The sequence below is a fragment of the Scardinius erythrophthalmus genome (genome assembly GCF_964197995.2).
Source record: "Scardinius erythrophthalmus genome assembly, contig: HAP1_SCAFFOLD_46, whole genome shotgun sequence".
Classification (NCBI taxonomy): Eukaryota; Metazoa; Chordata; class Actinopteri; order Cypriniformes; family Leuciscidae; genus Scardinius; species Scardinius erythrophthalmus.
The window spans coordinates 479289-498537 of record NW_028296543.1 but is presented as its reverse complement, the minus strand read 5'-3'; the positions used below and the strand labels follow the sequence as shown (position 1 = coordinate 498537).

At 36.8% G+C, this 19249-nt stretch overlaps 1 protein-coding gene across 1 annotated transcript in view; it reads left to right on the top strand.

The window, feature by feature from the left end:
- The window catches only part of LOC308686214 (calsequestrin-2-like), a gene marked incomplete at both ends in the record, with an annotated part of 113368 nt that extends 105152 nt beyond the window's left edge, over window positions 1-8216 (top strand). The window contains 7 exons of the mRNA XM_081394585.1: window positions 3802-3875; window positions 4061-4191; window positions 4286-4331; window positions 5156-5210; window positions 5330-5430; window positions 5521-5595; window positions 8031-8216. Coding sequence (XP_081250711.1) covers window positions 3802-3875; window positions 4061-4191; window positions 4286-4331; window positions 5156-5210; window positions 5330-5430; window positions 5521-5595; window positions 8031-8216 — 668 coding nt within the window. The remainder of the gene's footprint in view (window positions 1-3801; window positions 3876-4060; window positions 4192-4285; window positions 4332-5155; window positions 5211-5329; window positions 5431-5520; window positions 5596-8030) is intronic.
- Between the last annotated feature and the right edge of the window lie 11033 nt (window positions 8217-19249).

Sequence of the window (19249 nt, the reverse complement as noted above, 5' to 3'; positions counted from 1 at the left end):
AAGACAGCCCGATCATGCAGGTTTGCACTGCACAACATCAGGAAGATCAGGCCTTTCCTAACTGAGCATGCAACACAACTTCTCGTCCAGGCCCTGGTCATTTCTAGGCTTGACTACTGCAATGCTCTTCTGGCTGGACTTCCATCATGTGCAACTAAACCTCTACAAATGATTCAGAATGCTGCAGCTTGTCTTGTCTTCAATGAGCCCAAAAGGGCTCACGTCACTCCTCTGTTCATCTCTCTGCACTGGCTACCACTCGCTGCTCGCATCAAGTTCAAGGCATTGACGCTTGCTTACAGATCTATCACAGGCTCAGCTCCCTCCTACATTCACTCACTTCTACCAGTCTACATCCCTACCAGAAGCCTCCGATCGGTCAACGAGCGACGTCTCGTGGTTCCATCACAGAAAGCCACAAAATCACTTTCCAGAACATTCTCATTCACAGTTCCATGCAGGTGGAATGCTCTCCCCACCCTCATCCGGAATGCAGAATCCCTGGCAACATTCAAAAGACAGCTGAAAACCCATCTCTTCCATGAGCACTTAACCTAAAAAAAAAAATTCCTTTTCCTTTAAACCCTCGCTTATCGGGCTTATGCTACTCTGAACAATGCCTGAACTTCGTATTTTTAGCACTTCTTGCATTGTTTTTTGCCTCTTCACGATCACTCGCTTAATTTAGTCCTAAATTTGTAAGTCGCTTTGGACAAAAGCGTCTGCTAAATGACTAAATGTAAATGTAAATGTCACGGTGTGACAAAAATTAGAGAAAAGACCAAAGTCCTTGTGAATGCAGTGTTGTTGTGGAGACCTCCAGTGGACACCCGTCTCTATTGCACTGCGAATCTGTTGCCATGGCAGCAAGGCTAATTGCCCGATTGACAGCAGGTGTGGAGTAATTACAGAGAGTGTTGTGAGAGGGACACGTATTCAGATGGGGCTTTAAAAATAGAGAGGAAGCAGACTGTGGGGTGGTTCTCCTCCCGTGAGATACTGTGTTTGTTGGCGGGTTGTTTTGTATTTGAGGCTGGGCTGTGAAGCGGGCGAAGATTGAAGCTGAGAAGTGGAAAGAAGAGAGTGAATTATTTGTCAACGAAAACCCAAGGAATATCGCCAGCAGTGGGAAAGATGCAAAGTGATGAGTATCGGATTTGTTGTTTATATGCACTAACACTGAAGTGGTGTTGAGAGTTTGGAAAGTGTGTGGCACGAGTGAACTAGTACACCGAGTGAATTGTTGATCTGTCTCCAACTTTTGTCCCCGTCTTCTGCTGTCTCCGGAGAGAAGTTGAGCCCTTGTGAGATACGAGAGTTGATCTGGTGGGAGAAAGACCAGTGGGTGAGTGCTGGCCCGAATGCAGGGTGTGCGAGTGGAATGCAGTGCCTGAAGTGACGATTCACACGGTTTGTGTTATGGAGTGAAGTTCATCGTGTGGAGAAGTAATAGTAGTCTGCTGTGCACTCTCTCCTTGCAGCTGAAGTGAAGTGTCCTCCCCGCCTGGTGGTCTTCACATGCCCCAACGGAAGCTTCTGCCCTGTTCAGAAAGAGAGGAGGTAATTCAACTGAATGTTTCATATGCTGTTGAATAGTTAAACCCTGCTACCTGGTTACAGTGCACAGCCGAAGTCGAGTGTCTCGCTCAAAGTGTCCTCCCCGCCTGGTGGTCTCCACATGCCCCATTGAAGGCCTCCGCCCTGTTCAGAAAGAGAGAAGGTATCACTGTCGAGCGCTTGTATACCGTTGAACCCTGTTATGTTGTTGCAGTACACAGCCGAAGGGGAGCGTCTCGCTCAAAGTGTTCTTCTGCCTGGTGGCCCTCCATGCCTACGTTGCAAGCCGCTGCCCCTGTTGAGAAGGAAAAGGAATAGTTGCGGCACGTGCCTCGATCGAAGTGTCTTCCTGTTGTCCAAGGTTCCCTCACGTCCCGGCTAAAGGCCCCCGTTCTAACTGGCCTGGCATAAAGGACACCTACCGGGATATACTTACCTGTTTCCCCTCCTGGCCCGGTCCGCTCGCCACCTGTGTCCCTGTGCTTCGTCCGAGTCTGAGGCAACCGCTCCCTGGGTACTTACCTCTGGGGCAGCATCCGGGACTTGTTCCACTCCCACTCCCCATGAGTACTTACCTGGTTCCAGTCCGAATGGGGTTCGTATAACCACGACTTCCTCTTGAGTCCTGTAAAGAGTACTTACCCAGTGACCTACCTAGACGGTGTGAGTTTCCCTCTGATCCCTCTCCAACGAGCTGCAGGGCCGCCACGATCGTTCTCCCCTCTACGGTCCAGGGGGCCATCGAATTCCCGCTGGTGACCAGAAAGAAGATTTTAATTAGGATTTTTCAAATTACTGCTCTTAACTTAATAAAGAAAACTGTTATTCCTTTATTCCCTTGTCTGTCTGGTCCTTGACACGTTCCTCGAGGTGGTACCCGGTCTCCAAGGGTGGGTGCAGTCTGGCTTGGCCCACCCCGACCTGTGACATAAATATAAACTGTAAACGGTAACGGTGGAGCTTTGAATACACCCGGCATCCCAGTTTTCCGTATCTACTTTGTACTTTTTGATCAAAAAAAAAAAAAAAAAATTGAAAGCATTGATGAACCTGTGGTGGTTTCTGCTGTAGGGAATAAACGTAAGCCATCGAAATCGATTTTTTTTTATTTTTTTTATTTTTTTTTTTTATACAGTTTAAAGTTACAGGGACAGTGCACATTAATAAACATTTATGTAAATGTGCCAGTTTAGCCAACTTGGCAAATTTTCAACTGTAGGCCCTGGGCAGGTGTAATGTCAGATAAAATACATTAAAACAATCAACAATACTTATACATACATTAAATCGCATTTCATAAAATACATAAAGTACATTAAAACAAGGACAACAAAACATAAAACATGACAAAGCACGCTTCAGGTGATTTACGTGAGGAGATTAAGAAGATGAGGCACTCGGGAGGAGGAAAAATGCCGGCTGTTGCTTGTTCACACACGACAGCATCAAACTTCTGTCACGCTGACACGTTGACCCCAGGGGATCTTTTGAAAAACTTTCAATTGTTTTATTCAGTCAACAAAAACCGAGCAGGACCAAGGCATTTTACAGCTGATCGCCGTCAGAAAAGTTCAGGAGGTATTTCCAAGCGATGGCTGATTTAGGTATTTTTAGTCCAGTGCCTGTATATAAGATTAGTATTGACCGAGTTCTGAGGCTGTCATGTGGATCAACTAACTTTGTTGTGTATTTTCAACAGTTTCAACATGAAAAATAACTTTTATATTGATTCAATGGATTAATTGCATTTTGGGAAAAAAAAAAAAAAAGTCTCATGAATGTATTGCATTTTGGGGAAAAAATTATACATTTTTATAATAAATCTTTGAAAATCAAAATCTGGATTTGAATTTTTTTATGTTATTATAACCTAAAGATGCTATGTGAAAGTTTGAAACATAAAATAGTGGTTTTCATCTTGCCACTTTCTTGGTAATGAAAACACATTTTTAGTCAAATTAATCAAAATGGATTTATCGCGTTTTGGAACCAAACTCTTCATATCATCATACAGAGACTGTGTCTGTTCCCCGAATTAGGAAATACAAAAAACTTCCAAACCCGTATAAGGGTAAAATTGTACTGATGTTCAACAAATAAAAAACAGATATAATACAAATGAGCAAATTATAAAGCTTGGGTTGCTGAATATTCGATCCCTTACTTCAAAAGCACTTATTGTTAATGATACTGATAATGATATGTTTTTTTTTTTTTTTTTTTCACTTTATTTTTATTTCTCAGACTACAAGGCCTTTCAGGTGACTGCAGAGAAGTTTCAACCATATGTGAAGTTTTTTGCCACTTTTGACAAAGGGGTACGTGCAGTCCATTCCTTTACAATAAAAAAGTTTTTTTATTAAACTTTTTTTTTTTTTTTTTTTTTCTGGTATATGTTATTTTGGTATAAAAGTGAGAAGATATTTGTGTATAAATGGCTATGACCATCTTTGAGGAAACAGGATCATGTTTTGGCTTTATTTATAACCGTTTCATGCTGCAGGTGGCTAAACAACTGACTCTAAAAATGAATGAAATTGATTTCTATGAGCCCTTCATGGATGAGCCTGTAACCATTCCTGGCAAACCTTACTCAGTAGAGGAGATAGTGGACTTTGTTAATCAACATAGAAGGTGATATCAGTGGTAACCTCATAACTTTGACATTGCTAAAATATCATCTAAAATATCCACTTTCATTATAAAAACAATGTTTTATCCTCCCCAGGCCCACTCTGAGAAAGCTTCGTGCTGAGGACATGTTTGAGACTTGGGTGAGCAAGACTGGATCTGTAGGACTGATCCATTGAATGTTAACTGTTGATTTATATGGCTGCTGGTTAACTGCTTAAAGGATAATTCCGGTATTTAGCACTTTGAATCTATTTTCTAGTTTGTTTTGGATGAACTAGAGTGGTGGACACAGAAATCTTGACGATGGGCCCTGTCTCGACTTTTTGACTCTTTTAGAATCGTCTTTGACCGCTTCAGAGTGGCTGGCTATGGGCATGCACGAACATGTCCTTAAAACAACCCTTAACGTTCGTTTTCAAAACTGTGCAACTCACGAGTGGTTAGTGGTGTTCAATGATGATTAAAAACAAATATATCGGCGCAATGTATGATTTCAATCCGTGTTATTTGCTATAGTGGAACTATTTTTTCAGATACCTCACAACCGCGTATAAACTTCCGCTCGATATTTGAATCTGAAGCGCAGTTATATCAACGAGCAATGAGTCCTCCAAAAGAAATCAATGGGATTTTACAAAATGCCAAATAAAACACGACAGAAACTGTATTTTGCTACGCTACTTGTTTTGGAACATCAACGAACATCACTAACCACTCGGTGAGTTGCACAGTTTTGAAAACGAACATTAAGAGTTGTTTTAAGGACATGTTCGTGCATGCCCATAGCCAGCCACTCTGAAGCGGTCAAATGCGATTCTAAAAGAGTCAAAAAGTCGAGACAGGACCCATCGTCAAAATTTCTGTGTCCACCACTCTAGTTCATCCAAAACAAACTAGAAAATAGACTGAAAGTGCTAAATACCGGAATTATCCTTTAAGTGATCTTTCTCTGCTCAATTAACAGGAAGATGACATGGATGGAATCCACATTGTTGCCTTTGCTGAGGAGGAGGATCCAGGTTGTCACTTCCAAAAAGAAAATTGTTTACTGCTATCACCAAGACTAGATTTTGTAGCTCAGAATGATTGTATTAATAGCTCAATCACTTAATTTGTACTTATTTCTCCCATTTCATAGACGGCTATGAATTCCTGGAAATTTTAAAGGACATTGCAAGGGATAATACTAAAAACCCAGATCTAAGCATAATGTGGATTGATCCCGATGAATTTCCTCTGGTGAGATGTTATCCCATCCATGTCTACAAAGTATTTTTCTGCTTAAATTGAAACACTTGTGGCAATGTTGTGATAGCTACTCATCTGCAGTTAACTACCTACTGGGAGAAGACCTTTAAGGTGGACCTTTCCAGACCCCAGATTGGTGTGGTGAACGTGACTGATGTAAGTAACTTTGGTCTTCGGTTTTTATGTTAAGTATTCTACTTTTTCTGTCCTAGCCTTCCTCACTCTGTGAAAACACCTCTTGTTTCCTTTTAAAAACTTCTCTACATTGAAACATGTAGGCTGTATATTACACATTTTTAGCTTTAAACTATCATACCTGTAGCGTGGTGGTGATGGGGGTAAACTGTGGACCAATACCAGGTCGTATAGTGGTAATTTAATATGACAAGCTGACTACGCCACCCCTTTCTTAGAAAAAGGGGAAATACTACCCAATACAAATAGGGCACACAGGTTCGTTACCATGGAGGGCAAAGAGACGTGGATAATCAGTACAAAAGTTTGTTTATTAAGTTCGCATCAATAGATAAAACTCTCAGGTTAATGCAAGGCAGAATATCACTCCAATGACTAGTACAACACCGTTCATCTACACACAAAATAAAAGAAAATGATGATGGCTGAGGCTTACCCGTAGCGGGGTAGGCTAGCTAGGTATCAAACTCAAAAGCCACACGCACACACACACACACACACACACACACACACACACACACACACACAACACACACACACCAAGTGAGGTGCAAGCGGGTATAAGCGGCAAACCACACTCAGTGCTTGAAATACCACCACCAGAAGCAAAGGAAAAGCTAGCCTCCCAGCCCGGGGTCCATCAGCCTAAAATAAACACACACACACACACAAAAAAAAAAAGAGATTAATGAACACACTGAACGAATGATACTAGACAAATAAAATTCTGATTGATGCAAAACCTTCACCACAACGGGAGCATTAACTGGTGAACAAAACAGAATTACAAATCACAAAGCAACTTAATAAATTATAAAATAATCAAACACAAAAACAAAGTAAAGAAATACAAACTTGCACACCCACAGCCAATAATAATAGTAATAATAATAATAATATGACTGGAGAGCGAGTCCACGTAGACAACTTCGGCGCATACAGCGCCGAACAGATCGAATGGCTGTAGCGTGGAAAACATACAACAAAATGAAACAGCAGCGCCGTCTAAATGGCCTTTATGCAGAAAACGATCAGCCCAACGCCCACATTAAGACTGAGCATCCTCAAAGGAATCAATATCCTGCTAAAAGACACATTTGGTTAGCTCAATTGAGTAAAATATTTAGTTAAAAGAACAACTTTACGTACCAGGTGATCATCACGGCACCGCATAGGCGTACGATTGCGCACCGCAGCTTATGAATGAAACATGGAAACAGACCAACTGGAATAAAGAGCACGCAGGTTACCGCAAACGGCATGAGTCCCCATCAACAAATATCTGATTAACCTACCTGGGGGAAAACAGCCTGCACACCACCGCTGAGCCTCAAACCAAACACATGTCCGACATTGAACGGCAGCACGCCCACAACAAGGGGCGGAGCTAACAATGATGCATGACCAGGTGGTATAAACACAGTCTTTAAATAGGCCAGGGACAGCGGCCAATAGGCTGTCACATCTATCACTCATGTGACAACCACCAATAATAAAGCGGGATCTAACCCACTCTGCCACATACCCTTTTGAGGTAAAGTTTAACATAACATAACATAAAGATCTACAACACGATAAAGCATTTAATCATACACTATTCTTTAGTCAAACTTTACATTTACAGGCCTACTGTAAAGCCTACACCTACTAAAATATTCTTAATTTAATTTAGTTTTATGTGATAAAGACACTACAGAATAACATTGCTGCAAAAATTTGAGCAGCAGATGCTCTGTGTAAATATGCTTAACTAATACCTATTTTGCAGCATATATGTCTGGTTATAAGGACCAAAAAAATCTAACAACCAACAACCAAAATGTATAACACAGTAATACAATGTATGGTAACACTTTATTTTGATGGTTCCTTTTGAACATTCTGTTGACTATATGTTACTTTGGAACTACACGCCAACTAACTCTCATTAGAGTAGTAGTGGACTGTCTGCTTAATATCTGCTAACTCTTCATTGTGATGGTCCCCCAACAGACATTCTACTAACTATATGTAACTTTGCAAGTAAACATATCTACTTATTCTGACCGTAACAGTCTACTAATACTCTACTAACACTCACTCTAATGAGAGTTAGCAGACATGTAGGTGCAACGTTACTTTACGTCTGTTATAGTCAACAGAATGTATTAAAGGGACCATCAAAATAAAGTGAAACCCAATGGATTATTAATGATAGAGAGACAGACAGATATATAGATAGATAAAAATAGATAAAAACACAGCATATAAACAGTTTTTTTCAAATGTGAAAATGCAGAAAGTTTTCTGTGATGGATAGGTTTATGGGATATAATATACAGTTTGTATAGTATAAAAATCATTATGTCTATGGAAAGTCCCCATAAAACATGGGAACCTGTGTGTGTGTTTTATAGGCCGACAGTGTGTGGTTGAATATGCTTAACGCTGAAGCTCTACCGTCAGCTGAGGAGCTGGAGGACTGGATTGAGGATGTTCTCTCTGGAAAGGTCAATACTGAGGATGATGATGATGATGATTATGATGACGATGAGAACGAAGATGATAGTAGTGATGAAGACCATTATAGTGATGACGATTAAGTGGTATATACACTGTAAAAATCTTTAAAAATTTACGGTAAAGAAACGGCAGCTATGGTTGCCAGAAAGTTACTGTAAAAAATATGGTATAGCAACATTATAAGTTTTACAGACTGAACATTAACTGCAATGATGTTTATATATCAAATTACTAAAATCTTTATTATACTGACAACCACACAGGTGGTAAAGAGAAAGCCACATGAATCAAAGGTCATCACAAGTAACTGTTCCACAAGCTGATAATACATTTATTACCTGAAAGTAAATAGTAATATATAAAAGGTGCACACAGTGTCTTAAACACAAATACAAAATGGTACTATGGTGGTAACACACGACACTAAATTTATGCCATGACAACATTAAACAACATAAGTTGTACTGTCACGTGAAACCATAATATACATAACAGATAAGAAAAAAGTAAGAAAAAAGTAAAAAAAAACAACAACAAAAAAAAAACATAAAATGTGAAGTCTTACAAAAGGAATTATGGGATTGTCAATTTATGTTTTTTTGCTGTACATTATTAGATGACTTGTTCTTTATCACTTCCAAAAACTGTACATTTAACAGTATTTTACTGTAAAAATGCATGAAATGTCTCATTAGATCTATTCCAGTTTTTCACTGCAGAAGGTAAGGTACTGATTAACAGTTAACGTTTTTTACCGTAGCATTTTAGTCTTTTACTGTTAAAATTTTTTACAGTGCAGAAAAACTTCAATCATAAAGTGCTTTAACTCACAATAATAAATATTTCTACATTGTGTTGAAGCTATCCATTTTAATTACTGATGGTTTATTTACTGCAGAGTTTATTTAATTAATTTATAGGATTGTCTGCATTGCCAGCAAGAGATATTTGATGATGCAAAATGCAAAAATATATAATTAATTATCTTTTTGGTGCTGCTTATTCATAAAATAACTGGAACTGTAATATGGTTAAGAAATTGTGCATTCTGTAGTGTTACTTGTGATTTGAGGAAAATGTCCTGTACTGGGAGGACAACTAAATGTCAACATGTCCAATAAAGAACACAAAATTTTATTCTACTGTGTGTACCTACTTAACCGTAAATGGAGATGTTCCACAGACTTCTGTTGTTTTATACACAGCTTATTATAAATACAATAACCTTATCCTAACAGAAAACGTCCTTTTGGGGACATCCAGCAATATCCTAATTTGTAGTTAAAAAAAATTAAAAACAAATATTTTTACAAATTAGGATATTGCTGGATAGTCGCTAAGTCATTTAATTAAATGGAAACTATATCTGTGCCACCACCAGACTCATGGATTCTACTAGAATAACTAAGCTTATGTTGGTGCAAAATGCTTACACTCATCCTCAGTTACCTTCAACTCCATATGGCTCCTCTTTCCAACCAGAATTAGTCCAAATGCCACCCATATGACTCACTCTGTGAAGCAAACCAACCACATGACTGAAGTGACCTTTAAGGGCAGCTAATCTCTAGGAAGGCTGAAGAGCTAAATTTACAGTTGTGGATTGTATTTGCACATACAGAACAGTGTCTTACAGGATTAAAGGTACACTCTAAATTAAGAGTATGAAATTAATGATTACACTTTTAGTATTTACAGTGGTGAGGTGATTGCAGTGAGCTTATGAACTAATTAAGACCAAACGATCAAAGTACAGCTGCCATCAAGGAAAAAAACACTTTACAAGACTCTGCCTAGCTAAGATCCTAGCTAAGATGGTTACTTTTTAACCTCAACTAGTTGAGGTTATGACTTGGCAGTAATAAAAGTCATATATACATTTTTCCATCATATCCCCTGATATGTTTGTAAAGTGCTTTGGGTGTACAGTCGTACATAGTAAAGCGCTATATAAACCCCTCATTTTGTTTTAGTAAATTTGAGCAAATGTCTATTTTGTTCAAATGTTTGATGTGAGCTTTGAAGCATATTAAAAAAAAAAAAAATCAGGCATACCTACAGGCCTTTGGCAAGTGAGACGTGAGTTGTAACTTGTGAGTAGGAATGACTTAATAACACACATACATACACACACTGTGTAAAGCAGAGCCACAGTCACTTTATAAGAGTGGTTTATATAAAAGAAAGTCCACCTCAGCACTGTCTTAAAAAACATCTTAAAAAGTTTCAGTAAAAAAATAATAATTTGATAACATTGAAAAATGATAGAGAATGAGGGTCAAGTGAAAAATAATGTACCCATAATAAAAAGTGTAACTTAAAATTCCAGTCTACATGCCAAACCAGGCCAATAAAAATGTTGGCACATCCATATGTCCCCTCAAGAAGGTGCTGTGCTTGTTAATTCTTTCAGTAGTGATAGAAAAACTTAAAGGTATAGTTTACCCCCCTTCCCCCTCCAAAACATAAATAAATATATTCTCATCTTTACACACCCTCGTGTTGTTTCAAACCTGTATGACTTTTTTTCTTCTGTGAAACAAACAAAAATAATTAAATATATATTTACAAATATTTAGATAAATGTCTCAGTGTTATTTGTCCATACAAATTCGACATCAGTCAAAACTGTTTGGTTACCAACATTCTTCAAAATATATTCTTTTTTGTGTGTGTGTTTGTGTGTTACACAGAAAAAGAAAGAATGTCAAAGTTTGGAATGACATTAGCTTGAGTAAATGATGACAAAACTTTTTATTTTATTTATGAAAAAATAATGACATGATACTTGAACATTTTAACTTGTGTTAATGCTTTGATATTCTGAATGTCCCCACTCTGTTTCACAACAATTTTACTTAAAACCAATTTTGCTCTCCTTAAACAGGGATCACAGCAAAAACATTCTTAATCAAGGTAAAATGGTCATTGTCATGATCATTGGATAGATTAAAACTATTTCTCAGTGGTATCTCAATATTGGCAGACAAATCACTCCAGTTCTCAGAGACAGTCCGCACACATTCTTTAATTTTATAGACCTAGATGACAGTTTGTAGGCCACGTTCATGACAGTTTTTATAGTTACACTGCCGTGAGGCATAGAAAAGGAAAGAGAACAAGACACAAGAGATCATTCCGACTCATTTGAACAGCTAAAATTGAGTGCTTGTCCAATTACATTTCCCTATAGACTGCTGTAAAGAGCACCTCTTAAAATATATGATTTGCAGGATACAGGCCAAGCACCTCTTCATTCCCAGAGATCTGCGATTTAAGCATATGCTTTTAGTGATCATATTTTTTCAATTATCACGTGGGAAAAAAGAAAAGAGATGTGCCAAAAAGTTAAATAGGTAGGCTACATTTAAAACTTAATTTGTTGTGTTAAAAAAATCATGACAGTATCCTTTAGCACAATTATTAGTCTCTGATGTAGTAAAACTGTAGTCTCATCTGTTTTCATCAATCTTACCACTTTGTCGTGTAAATGTACTCTCAGAAATAAGGTTTGAACATTTGCCTTAGGCTTGAGAAGAGATTATGATCTTTGCGTGAGTGATCTTTTTAAGATTTGCCTCTAATGCCTAATAATCCAAACAGTTACTCATGAGAAATGATTAAAAGCAATAGGTTTGATTAAGAAATTTGAATGTTGACGTGGATCATTGCATTGATTGAACAATGTCTCCACATACACACACACACACACACACACACACACACATGTGCATGCGTACACGCACACACACACTTACCATTAGTATACATATATTTACATCAGACATTAGAAAACAACAACAACAACTAGATAGTAATGTTCGTAGACAAACTTTAAGTTGGCTTGAAAAAGCCAAGCCAGAAAGTTTGAAGGCAATACAGTCCATCAGAAAGATAGATGGATAGATAAGATAGGTTAGAAAGAAAGAAAGAAAGAAAGAAAGAAAGAAAGAAAGAAAGAAAGAAAGAAAGAAAGAAAGAACGAAAGAAAGATTAGTTTGAAAGGAAGAAAGAAAAAAGAAAGAAAGATTTGGTAGAAAGAAAGAAAGAAAAAATAAAGAAGGATAAGGTAGAAAGAAAAAAAGATTAGTTAGAAAGAAAAAAGAAAGAAAGAAAGATTAGGTAGAAAGAAAGGAAGAAAGATTAGTTAGAAAGAAAGATTAAGTAGAAAGAAAGAAAGATTAGTTAGAAATAAAAAAGAAAGAAAGATTAGTTAGAAAGAAAGAAAAGTTAGAAAGACAGAGAGAAATTAGATAGATAAGATAGGTTAGACAGATTAGATAGATAAGATAGGTTAGAAAGAAAGAAAGGTTAGAAAGAAAGATTAGGTAGAAAGAAAAATTAGGAAGAAAGAAAGAAAGAAAGAAAGAAAGATTAGTTAGAAAGAAAGAAAGAAAGATTAGTTAGGAAGAAAGAAAGAAAAGTTAGAAAAAGAAAGATTAGTTAGAAAGATGAAAATAAAGAAAAATTAGAAAGACATAAACCAAAAGTTAGAAAGAAAAAAGAAAGATTAGGTAGAAAGAAAGAAAAAATTGTTAGAAAGAAAGAAAGAAAGAAAGAAAGAAAGAAAGAAAGAAAGAAAGAAAGAAAGAAAGAAAGAAAGAAAGAAAGAAAGAAAGATTAGTTAGGAAGAAAAAATAAATATTAGTTAGAAAGAAAGAAAGATTAGGCAGAAAGAAAGAAAGATTAGTTAGAAAGAAAGAAAAGTTAGACAAAGAAAGATTAGTAAGAAAGAAAGAAAGAAAGAAAGAAAGAAAGAAAGAAAGAAAGAAAGAAAGAAAGAAAGAAAGAAAGAAAGAAAGAAAGAAAGAAAAAAAGATTAGTTAGGAAGAAAAAATAAATATTAGTTAGAAATAAATAAAGATTAGGCAGAAAGAAAGAAAGATTAGTTAGAAAGAAAGAAAAGTTAGACAGAAAGAAAGATTAGTAAGAAAGAAGGAAAGAAAAAAGAAAGATAAGTAGAAAGAAAGAAATATTAGTTAGAAAAAAAGAAAAGTTAGAAAGGCAGAAAGAAAGAAAGATTAGTTAGAACGAAAGAAAGAAAGATTAGTTAGAACAAAAGAAAGAAAGAAAGAAAGAAAGAAAGAAAGAAAGAAAGAAAGAAAGAAAGAAATATTAGTTAGAACGAAAGAAAGAAAGAAAAAAGATTAGGAAGAAAAAATAAGTATTAGTTAGAAAGAAAGAAAGAAAGAAAGATTAGGTAGAAAGAAAGAAAGATTAGGTAGAAAGAAAGAAAGAAAGAAAGAAAGAAAGAAAGAAAGAAAGAAAGAAAGATCGGTTCTAAGTATGTGTTTCAGCAAAACGGCTTGACGGAAAGGCCCGATCGGCCCGAAACTGACACATGCGTCTCGTCAAGGGCCCCGGGGACGTGTCCAGAGTTCCGTGTCCCTTTGACCTTTTTTCACGCTAATTGGCCACCAACTGCCTAGTAGAATAAGTTGCAGGTGGGACATCTAAAAAACAGGGGCCAAAAGGGGTCAAAAGGTCGCATGACCTCGAGATTTGTCACGGACGACCGCCACAGGCCCCCGAATCAGGCCCCCGAGTTTCATGGCTCTAGATGCTTCCTGAGCCTATTAGGCCCTCTAACCCTAACTGCTGCATTAACCCCCTGAGGTCGACAATCGCGCCTGTGCGATAGGCTCGCTTTTTTTCAGTTCAGTTCAAAAGAAATTAATTTTGCTCTGTTGACTTTGATATTACAAGCAAGTTTCATACATCAATCGATTCTGTTAAATGTGTATTATTTTTGTGTATATTCACAATAAAAACAAAGTGTTGTGCTTTTTGCCAAATAAAGAAAAATAAACGTGATGCGAGTTCTGCCTTCTCTCTGTCAGTTAAATCCATTCTGAAACGCGTCCGAAAATGAACTGTAACTCAGCGAATACTCAGTCAAACAGGCATACAGACACACAGGCATGAAGCTTGAATTCTCTTCTTTTAAATGAGGTAATTTATATAAAAAACAAATATTCTCATCTTGTGAAATCTGTATTAAAAGAGAGCGATTCCAGTCGAGCTCATTAGAGCTAATTCAAATGTAATGTGAACCCGCCCACGGAGAGCGCGTGCTATTCAAACGCAAATTACTGAGGCAAACCTGTGAACGCCCCCCATATCAGCTCGAGAAAACACAAGTTTAATCATATCATTGTAGCCTACGTGTTTACACCATCTGGCAGCGCTGTGAGGAATAATAATAATGGAGAATCTACCTCAGAGTTCGGGTATTGCGAGGAGCGAGGATCCAACTGAGTGAGGAAAACTGTAGTAAGTTTTTTTTCTTCTCAAGTTAATCGCGTTTCCGTGTGAATGAATGAACGGCAGCCGCAGAGATGCGCGCTGTTTACCACAGCTCACAAAAAGACAGTTTAAATTTAAATCGCCTTTCTGTGTGTGTGTGAATGAATGATGATGTTTTAGCAAAATGTATTGCTATACTGAGATGAGTAAAAATCGACTGAAATATGTTGAAATAAAATGTAGGCTATTTGTATAAGCAACGTATTAAACTGCAAATTAACATTTATATGCCCTAATATTTAATAAAAACAACGTTACAGTCAGTCTGTGTGTGAATGAATGTTTCGGTTTTAGCAAACTGTATTGCTATACTGAGTAAAAATCGACTGAAATATGTTGAAATAAAATGTATTTGTATAAGCAACGTATTAAACTGCAAATTAACATTTATATTTCTTATAATAAAAATGAAAGACCTTTGTTACAGACATATGAAAGACAACATTTCGTTGATTAGTTTTGGATAGATTATACATTTTTACTGTAAAATATCTGCCACCTCAAATAAGCTTTTGTTTGCCAATTTTTGCTCATATGTTAAATATAGTATGTTTTGTCAAAAATAAAGTAATCAAATAATCAATCAAATCCTTAACTTTGAAATATGTATGATAAAATGTATACTTTAGTTTTTACAAGGAAAGATTACACTTGAATTGTTGTTGTAATTGTAACCTTTTTAATTTAAAAAAAAGATATTTACAAGGTAGATGTTGTTGAAGATTTTATTATTTAGAAAATAAGTAATTTAACTGTTTTTTGTACACTATTATTTCCTTGTCTGTGGGTGACTTTGGCTGACTTTGGAACCTGAGAGCACAAGGTGTTGTCACAGCAGAAAATTCTATTTCAGTAATGTCACATGGTACAAAACTATTTCTCAAAATACCTATAGAATGTATTACCATATTTGGGAGAAGGATGTAGGTATATACATATGCTGGAAGGCCTTTCTGGAGGGTCTTGTCTGCAGAGGGACACTCGGCTTTGTTTGTTAATAAAGTCTATTTTTTTCTGATGTCAAATATCTCTGAAGTCATTCCCCTAAAAAGAATTTAACCACAACAAATGGCGACCCCGGCAGGACGTGGCTTAGGAGCTGAAGGAGCCACGAAGGGATCGCTGGTGACTCACACAGACAACAGTGGCCGCTGTACTTTGAGGTGAGCAGTTTTTGCTTTTGAATAAGGTGTGTGTAAGTCACCAGTGGCCCGGATGTGGTAAGAAAAGCTTCTCCAAATTTAAAGAACTTAAAAAGTGAAAAGGGATGTTTGATGTCAGAAAAAATTGCATGCATTGTCTTTGTATGTCAAGTAGTTGGTAAAGGAGCTCCCAAAAGCGTTTGCTAGTGCTTGTTTAATCCTGAGTGGATTCTATAACTACTGGTGATGCTGATTTAGCGCAAAGAGTTTTGACGTACGTACGTAAGGTTCTGTGTTTGTTCATCAAGTGGGCCTTGAAGGATGATGAGCAAAAAGCATGCACACAGAGGGTTTGAATTCACTGATAAGGATATCAGTTAAGTTTTGTGTTACTTGTCAAGAGGGCCTCGACGGATGACAAGCGTACTGATATAAGGATATCAGTTATTGATGTGTTATACCTGTAAGTGGGCATTGATTGATACAGGTGTAGTTTAGCTTATAGCCTATAGATGGTTGATCTGCAGACATTTGTAAGAGGGCCTTGAAGGATACAAATGAGCATGATTGCAGATAAAGTCAATTTCCGGGTACCTTATTAATCTAATAAGAGTCTGCTCAGGGGAATTAAGGTCTTATTTCACTCTGTTGTGTTGAGGAAGTGAATCACAGAGGTTTATGGAATAGGATAGTTAAAAGTGTCATTGTGTTGAGGAGTGAATATTTTAATGTATTATTCAGATCTGACAGGGAGTACAGAATAGTGTGTGTGTGTAAGTGTTTGTGGGATCCTGTGTCTTGTGTGACTGTGCCTGTGGTTGAAAATAAGTGACCTCTGACCTGGTTGCTTGGAGGGACAGAGAATGTGTGACTGACCTGTGAATGAAGGGACTGAAATGGTGTGTATTAAAAAAGAAAGAAAGAAAAGTAAGGGAAAACAATTGTTTCAAGATATTAGCTTAGCAGAATATAGTAGTATAAAATAAGTTAAAATAATAAGATATATATTTAATCAATAAATGTAATGATGAATATTAATAGATGAATATAAATAAGATTGCACGTGCTTAATATATTATATCTGAAGACGTCTAAAATTTGTATCTCATTATCCCTGAAGACAGTGTGGAAAAAGTATTCCATTGCAGATTAATAAGTTTGTGTTAAGAGAAAAATAACTGGTGCAGTGTGCTGAAGGTTAGCGAGATTGAGTGACCAAGTTTCAAAAGTCAAAAATACTTTACAGAAGTTGATGAGAGTAAAAAATAAGAGGAATTCCTTGATGATTGTTGAGAAACATACTAGATTATTGTGAACACAGCATGTAAATATAGAAGAAAGATTGAAGTCTGATTTTATGATAGGGAAAATTATTTAATTGAATTATTCTCAGATCATCAGAGTTACATTATTTCTGATATAGAAAAACAGAACTAGCTTGCTTTTTCCTGCAATGAAGAACTGCTTACTAATAGAATGAGGGAACTGCTATGGTCAACCAGTGAGATTTTTATATAAAAGAAATAGTGAAAAGATGCAGGTTAAAAAAGTGGAATGTAGATAAAGAGCTAATAGCTTATATGTAAAAGTTCAATTTGATTCATGCAGATCTCTGAGTATTCAAATTACAGATTGCTTCTGTGTCCTGTGGAAGCAACAAGAGGGCAAAGGGCAAAGACATGAATGCAGAGACACGAATGCAGAGAGAAGAAGAGAGAAGTGGGTGAGGGGTTCTCAGCTCCCCTCCTGAAGTTCAAAAAGACTCAGAAAGACTGAGTTAATGGAAAGACTGGAAAAGGTGAATCTTTCACTTGAGACTTTTCCTAAAGACAAAGACAAATCCTGAGATGCAAAACTGTTACAGGATTGATCAAAATCCCAAACTGAGAAGAGACAGAGAAGCAGCAGAGCCTATATTCCACTCTGCAATGGCCATTGAGTGACAGCAAGGCTGAAAAACATGTCAACGAACACTGATCTAAAAACAGAAGAACTGACCCTTACGGGGCACACAGGTGTGACAAACCTAATGAACACTCTAGAGACTGCTTCAAATTTAGTTCATTATTATATTAACTTAATTCATTCTGATTATTCACTGGTCTCATGGCAATTCTTTATATTCTCTGCTAAACTAACCCTCTCTGCTTTTTCAATAGGTACAAGTCCAGCTCTATAAGAAAAAAAAATACAGAGAAGTGGGTGCTCAACTCACAAAATAGTTCAAACTGAGGCTGGATTTGGTATAGTGAGGGCTATTATATTAGACAACTATAGGGCTAAAAGCATGATAGAATTATTCTCTGGCAAAGAAAAAGACACAATATGTCAAAGAATTATTATTTTTGTTTGCAAAACAATGATACTGGTCACTCCATCTTGTTTTAATAATTTTTTATAGAGATAGATTGGAGAAGGATAAATAACTGAAAAAATATGAAATTAAACAATGCTGTCAAAACTGGGATAATGAGATGGAAATGTTATTGGCCATGGATCCAAGATTAGGCAGAGATCTCCAATTTTATTCTTAAAGAAGCTCATGAGCAAAAAACAAAAAGAATATGAAAAAGTAGACCAAACAAATGACAAAATGCATTTGAGAAATTACAATTGGCTGTCTTACTCTCAACTGCACCATACTAAGGCCTATTATTCTGAAATATTTAATCTATTAGAGTTTGGGAAAAAAACAACAAGAAAAAAGGGATTATAACAACAGTGGTAAACTAAGCATTAAGATAACTGACAATTCTGAATAGTGTTTGAATAGCTGTTGTGATGTTGTCTGTCAGACCTTTGGAATTCCACAGCTAAATTTGTAAGTTCCGCATTTAGAGCACAACCTGCGGAAGAAGAATGTGTGATGGCCGATGAGTGACTGATTATGAATGAATGGGTGTACACTAAGGCAAATCAATTATTTTGCCTACAGCTGTATCTAAATTTCATATGTGGGCCCACAGGGCATATTCTGCCCAATAAAATAATGACCATGGATGGATTTGTTTAAAATCCTGGTCGAAACTGTAGTAACAATAGAAAAAAGAAAATGGGGAAAAAAAAATTGTAAAAGAAAACAAAACAGTACTACATTTTGCGCAGCGCCTAACACATCTGACTTTCCTTTCAGAATATCATGATGGAGCATAACACATCTGATTTTCTTTTCAGAATATCATGAAGGAGCTGACTCTTTGTCAAAAGTCTGAAATATTGTCTTGTAACTTTTGTCTTTTAGCAAAGTGGGTTGAGTGTTGTCCAAGTCTGATAACTAGTATGCTGATAGTGGGACTCAAAACAATGAGATAACTGAGCTGAATTGACTAATTGTAAAAAGTAATATAGGGGTAAAGCCCTGCTGCTAATAAGCAGAAAACACACAAAAGAGGCCAGAACACCACTCAGCCCACATGATCATTTTACAGATGACACCAAGCAGGACAATGGGCCAGATGAGCAGATGATTTAAATTGTTGTTGTCACTAACTGAACTAACAGAAATAATGAAGGTTTCATTCACGGATGAGAACAGTTCAGTTCCAGGAAGGTTTCTGGGACGATTCAAACAAAAAGAACCAGTGACAGTGCCTTGTCATCTCAGAAGAAGCTTGAACATTGATCAGCAACTGACATTTGAGTCCATGGCTCTCAACTTAAAATAC